The sequence below is a fragment of the Paroedura picta genome, chromosome 3 (assembly GCF_049243985.1).
Source record: "Paroedura picta isolate Pp20150507F chromosome 3, Ppicta_v3.0, whole genome shotgun sequence".
Taxonomy (NCBI): domain Eukaryota; kingdom Metazoa; phylum Chordata; class Lepidosauria; order Squamata; family Gekkonidae; genus Paroedura; species Paroedura picta.
In genome coordinates this window covers 170296953-170303298 of record NC_135371.1, presented here as the reverse complement: position 1 = coordinate 170303298, position 6346 = coordinate 170296953, and the positions used below count along the sequence as shown (strand labels likewise).

Here is a 6346-nt window from a genome sequence, read left to right as displayed (position 1 = left end):
TGCAACTAGAAGCCGGCAGGGGAAGAGTTTGCAACCCAGCTATAAATCCAGACCTAAGGTCAGAACGGCGGCAAGAAGGAATACAAGGTGGGCAGCTCAGAACAGAGCAGGATTCGATCTGATAGCCCAGTGGTGCCACCTGGTGGCCGTTTGCCAGAATGACTTGTGCAGGTTGATAAGAAAAGAGGCCAGATTAGAACAGGGGTAGTCAAACTGCGGCCCTCCAGATGTCCATGGATGTCCAGCAGGGGCTCCTGGGAATTGTAGTCCATGGACATCTGGAGGGCCGCAGTTTGACTACCCCTGGATTAGAACATCTTTTTGAGCCCAGAAGCACCTTTGGGAATCTAACACACGGCAGCGGGTGCAGAAACCAAACGGCTGGTGCAGGCGTTGGAGCCAGCCACAAAAGATCCCGGTGTGAGGTCAGCTTACCTTGGGTCACACCGAAATCCTCATGCTTTGCGGGCTACTGCTTATGAATAATTATTTTTGAAAACAGCAGCACACAGCTGTTGAGATCTCCAAAGGCCAGTTTGAAGCCTTGCTGGACAAAGGCCCTTTCCGGCTCCTCTCACTGTTTAAAAGCTCTTTGTAGGTGCCGCAAAAGGTGTCGGCCCTGTGGGCTGGAAGGGCGCAAGTTGGGGACCCCTGAGCTAGAAGGGCGCGCTCCCCCAAAGGGCCTTAGCAAAGTTTGAGGCTCGCCTCCATTTTCGAGCCAGAAGAATAATGATGCACCAAACACTTCAGAGATGCGCCGTCACCCAGTTGGTCGCGGGGGATCGTCAGGATGCTGGTGGTGCTGCAGGAGCCGTCATCGTTCAAGACCACCTGTCCGGGGGTCACCCCCTCCTCCACGAGCTTCCCAGCCACGCTCCACGTTATCTCCACAAAGCCCGGGTAGAATTCCTCGGCCAGACACAAGGCGTGCAGATCAGGGGAGTCCGATAGCTGGGCAGCCGCGTCGGACAAGAGAGAGACCCTAGCGGGTCCCTTGGCTGATTTCCCTAGGAAAGACGCAGCTCCTTAAGTCTGTTGAAGGGCTTCTACCCTGCTTTGTCGTCTCAGGCTGGGGGCACACACATTGCTTAGTTATTGGTTTAAGACATGTCTCCTCCAGGAGAAAAATGGCTGCTTTGCAAGGTGGACCAAAAGGCCTTTTTACTTACCGAAGTTCCTCCCCCCCCCTAAACCCCGTTAGGGTTGTCAGGTCCCCACAAGCCACTGGCAGGGCATCAGAAGGGTAGGTTTACCTGATCCAGGTTGGAAAACTCCTGGGGGTTTGGGGATGGAGCCTGGGGAAGAGAATGTCGTACAGTCCCCATTCCAAAGCTTCCATATTCCTCAGACGAACTGATCTCTGCAGTCTGCCGATGAGCTATAATTCTGGGTAATCCCCAGGCCCCACCTGGAGGCTGGCATGCCTGAACCCCACACTCCCAGCTTTCACTGTCAAATCTCCAGGTATGTCTTAAGCCAGAGTTGGCAACCTTAGGAGATGCCCCAGTGCGAAGGAGAACAGATGCTGCAGAGCTCCCTGGGTAGTGACACCACTAGCAGAGCTGGGGGGCAGGGGGTGGGGGGTGGGTTGCAGCAGCTTCCACTTGGGCAAAGGGGCTGGCCAGGGCAGAAACTTGGGTTGACAACCTCCAGGCAGCACCTGGGGAACCTCCCACTATTACCACTGATCTCTCCACTGATCTTCCTCCCCTCCACAAACCACGTCCTAGCCATGCTTCACATTTAATTTCAATGTCGCTCCTCCCAGCAAGCGGGATCAGGCCAGTTTACAATAAAAAATAAAAAGCAGCCCGCCTCCGCCCACCCAACGCCAGATACCTGGTACAAAACAGGAAATGGTTTAAATTAAAAGAACATTTCCCGGATTTCCCGACCCGGCTTGGCAACGCCGGTCCCCACTCACCTCCCGTGACGCTGAGCCGCGTCCCGGCCCCTGAAACCGCCGTGCGGAAGCGATCGACCTCCGCCATGCACCAGTAGGTGGCGCTGTCCTCCGTGCGCGCCGCCCCGATCCGCAGCACGTAGGCGTTGGCGGCATAGTCGCGGACGGAACCGAATCGCTCGTCGAAAGCGCCGGTCCGGATCACGCCCCCCTCGGCGGGGTCCTTCAGCACGTGGGCCGGCCGCCCTCCCGGCTGCTGGCGGAACCACAGGACGTTGTAGTCTCCGATCCGGCCCCGCTCCAGGCGGCAGGGCAGCGCGGCGGGGGCGCCCTCCGGGATCGAGGCCTGCGGGGGCTGCACGGGTAGTACTGGCTGCGAAGCGGCGCCTGCGAGGAGACAGCCCCACGGGGATGGCAATGGCAGGAACAAAGAGGACGGGGGAGAGATGTGGGCTGTGGGTGTGTTGTATACCGCTTCCACTACCTGAAGGAGCAGGGATGCCAGTCTCCAGGTGGGGGCTGGGGATCTCCCGGAATTCCAGCTCATCTGCAGGGTACACAGATCAGTTCCCCTGGATGCTTTGGAGGAAGGGACTCTGTGGTATTGACCCCACTGAGGTTCAGGGATGCCAGCGTCCCGGGAGGACCTGGAGATGTCCGGGTATTCCAGCTCATCTCCAGACAACAGAGGTCAGTTCTCTTGGGCAAAATGGCTGCTTGGGAGGGGGGACTCTGTGGCCTTGGGCCCCACTGAGGGTCAGGGATGCCAGCCTCCAGGTGGGGCCTGGGGATCCCCCGGAATTCCAGCTCCAGACTGCAGAGATCAGTTCCCCTGGAGGAAAGGGCTGCTTGGGAGGGGGGACTCTGTGGCCTTGGACCCCTCGGAGGGTCAGGGATGCCAGCCTCCAGGTGGGGCCTGGGGATCCCCTGGAATTCCAGCTCCTCTCCAGACTGCAGAGATGAGTTCCCCTGGAGAAAAGGGCTGTTTGGGAGGGGGGACTCTGTGGCCTTGGGCCCCACTGAGGGTCAGGGATGCCAGCCTCCAGGTGGGGCCTGGGGATCCCCTGGAATTCCAGCTCCTCTCCAGACTGCAAAGATTTCTCTGGAGAAAATTGCTTTGGGGGGGGGGACCATGTCTGATGCCACAGAGTTCCCCATCCACAGCAGCCATCCACAGCAGCCAGGAGACATTATCTCTGTAGTCTGGAGAAGACCTGTAATTCTGGGGGAACCCCAAGTCCTACCTGGGAGCTATCAATAGACCCACAGCTGTGATGAATACAGTGAATTGAAAGCAAAATGCAGCCTCTGAACAAACTCTTCCTTACAATGTTACCCACTCTATATCTGCTTCATTTCTTTTGTCTAAACATGTATTTCCAAACAGTGGTAACTGTTTAACAATAAGTACTATGTATTTGAACGTAAGTACTGATACACGGGTCTGATAGCAGACAAGCTATGTTTCAAAATGTTCTTCATCAGCCATGGAAATTTAGAAAAAGAAGAAGAAGAAGAAGAGGAAGAGGAAGAGGAAGAGTTTGTTCTTACATGCCACTTTTCTCTACCAGAAGGAGTCTCAAAGCGGCTTCCAATCGCCTCCCCTTTCCTCTTCCCACAACAGACACCCTGTGAGGGAGGGGAGGCTGAGAGAGCCCCGAGATTACTGAAGAAGAAGAGTTGGCTCTTAGATGCCACTTTTCTCTACCCAAAGGAGGCTCAAAGCGGCTTACAGTCGCCTTCCCTTTCCCCTCCCCAGAACAGACACCCTGTGAGGTGGGTGAGGGTGAGAGAGGCCTGATATTCCTGCTCAGTCAGAACAGTTTTATCAGTGCCGTGGTGAGCCCAAGGTCACCCAGCTGGCTGCATGTGGGGGAGTGCAGAATCAAACCCAGCTCGCCAGATTCCAAGTCCGCACTGTGAGGGAGGTGAGGCTGAGACTCTAAATCCGGAGTGGCCAAACTGTGGCCCTTCCCTAACACCTGTCCCCTTTTCTTAAAACAGTTCTGCCTCTCTCCTCCAACAAGAACGACCAGCTGGGCTGGCAGACTCACCACGGACGAAGAGAGCCAGCGAGAGGCACAGGTGCAGCACCCAAGAGCTCATCCTTCCCAGGCCGGAGAGGTTCAGCCGCTCACCCATGCAGTGAGCACCCGCTGGGGGCACATGCAGGTCCCTATAAGTGCCGTGCTCATTTGCAAGTGTTCGCTGCCCCAGCCAATGGCTTGGCCGATGTTTAGACAGTCTGCCTCTGTTCCTGGTTGGCGGCAAACATCCACAGAGCGATGGGAAAGGAATACCAAGGAGATATTGTCCCCAAACGGTGTCACTTTCCCAAGCAGTCTTCCAAAACAGAGTGAAGCTCTTATGGATCATGATGATGATGATGATTAGATTTATTTCCCGCCACTTCAGAAGCCAGCTCATGGTGGGTTACAATGTCCAATAAAAACCCTTTAAACCCCCCATTAAAAGACATAAAATCACTCCCCACTACGGGAGGGGTGAGGAAGGAGGTCAAGATGACTCAGTCTACTACTCACACCTGGGGGCATTGATCTTCCTCGCTGACCCCAGCCTCAATCATAGACCTGGCGGAAGAGCTCTGTTTTGCAGGCCCTGTGGAACTCCAAAAGTTCCCGCAGGGCCCGCAGCTCACCTGGGAGCTCCTTCCACCGGGTCGGGGCCAGGACCGAAAAGGCCCTGGCACTGGTTGAGGCCAGGCACGCTGTGTAAGACTGTCCTTGCAGATTCAAAGTGGTTTTATAACAAAGTGAGTCCAGTGTCACCTTTAAGACCAACAAATCTTTATTCCCTTTGTCAGATGACAAAATGGAAGTTAGAAAGCACAGCTATAAGGAGAGACCAAGTCATAATGCGTAATGCCAATTGCAAGAGCCGGACAGAAATAACAAGCTGGGTTTATAAGGTCGTCGGTCTTTGGGGTTCAGCTCTGGGTAAAGGGACATAGTAAAGGAAATAAAAATGGCAGGACGAAAGATTTAATGGGCAGAAGTATTCCCAATTGCTGAGCCTGGGAGTAATTAAAAGAGAACCTGTCACGACGCTCCATTCGGTTCTATCCAACGCTGAGCATCCTGCAATGCCATGATGTAGACAACAGCGATCCAGTAAACATTATATCCTTGGACTTTCCTAAGGCTTTTGACAAAGTACCTCAACAAAGAGGTTTTATGTCATTGCAAATTCAAAGTGGAGAGTTGAAGCTGGTTCACTTGACGTACTGCTTCTGAGTGTCATTGTGCCATCTAGTTGGCAACAGAATTTTAGACTTCGATGGATCTTTGGAACCTGCCATGTCACAGAATCACAGAACCATAGAGTTGGAAGGGGTCACGCAGGCCATCTAGTCCAACCCCCTGCTCAACGCAGGATCAGCCCAAAGCATCCTAAAGCATCCAAGAAAAGTGTGCATCCAACCTTTGCTCGAAGACTGCCAGTGAAGATGTCCCCTGGGTGGAGTGCGGTTCTGGATGTATACCCTTTGCTGTGTGCTAATATGATATTAAATTCCAAAGACCTCTTCCTCGGACTGCTTCAGCCTGATCTAAACCCAGAGATTTATCTTCTTGGGGGCTGGAAGGTTTCTGTCAAGGACACTTGTTCCATTGTCCTCTCAAGTCAAAGTTTGCTATGATGTCAGAGACCCAAGTGTTGTGCTAAGAGATTCTGCTAAGGCTTATCCTGACTAGAGAAGGTGAAACCGCTGCTTGCCAAACCGGGGTATTCAGTGGCCTAAGAAATCATAGAGTTGGGAGGGACCTCCTGGGTCATCTAGTCCAACCCCCTGCACTATGCTTGACACTTTCAACCATTGTCAAGGGCTAGGAATGTCCGTCCTCAGGTGGGACCTTGGGATCTCCTAAAATGACCTCATCTTTAAACTACAGAGATTAGTTCCCCTGGATGTTTTGTATGGTAGACTGTGGCATTGGGCCCCTGTCCAAGCTCCATCCCCAAATCTCCAGAAGTTTCCCTACCTGGATTTGGTTGCACTATATCCCTCCTATCTTCTGCCAGGGCAGCCCTCTGTTGATCAGATTACCGTAAACTACTACAACCTATTCTAGACAAATATTCAGGCCTGCCATCAAAAGAGGAGGAATAACGGAGGAAGCCATATAACTGTTTCCATTGCCAAATTTTTCACCATTGTCATTAAGATACGCAGCACCTTTTAAGGGAAAAATAAGCATTCCTATATTATACAGATTTTAGATTGTCCGGCGGCATCTTGAATCCAATGGAATTTTAAATCTTTTAAAAAATCATTTTAAACTGTCTTAATTAAAAAAAACTTGTATGCTTTTTAGATCGTTTTCTCTCAAAAAACGAGAACTCAAGGGCATCCAATGAAGCTGATGGGCAGTAGATTTAGTAACGAGAAAAGGAAATCCTTTACATAGAGAGTAGTTAAAATGC

General features: G+C 52.6%; 1 protein-coding gene across 1 annotated transcript; it reads right to left on the bottom strand.

Annotated features, from left to right (window-relative positions):
- Positions 1-332: 332 nt before the first annotated feature.
- On the bottom strand, positions 333-4201 carry LOC143833524 (immunoglobulin lambda-1 light chain-like). The gene is made up of 3 exons (XM_077329434.1): positions 3958-4201; positions 1925-2290; positions 333-1007 (listed from the first exon to the last, which is right to left on the bottom strand). The coding sequence occupies exons 1-3, from the start codon at positions 4043-4045 to the stop codon at positions 685-687; spliced, it is 777 nt and encodes a 258-aa protein (XP_077185549.1). The 5' UTR covers positions 4046-4201; the 3' UTR covers positions 333-684.
- Between the last annotated feature and the right edge of the window lie 2145 nt (positions 4202-6346).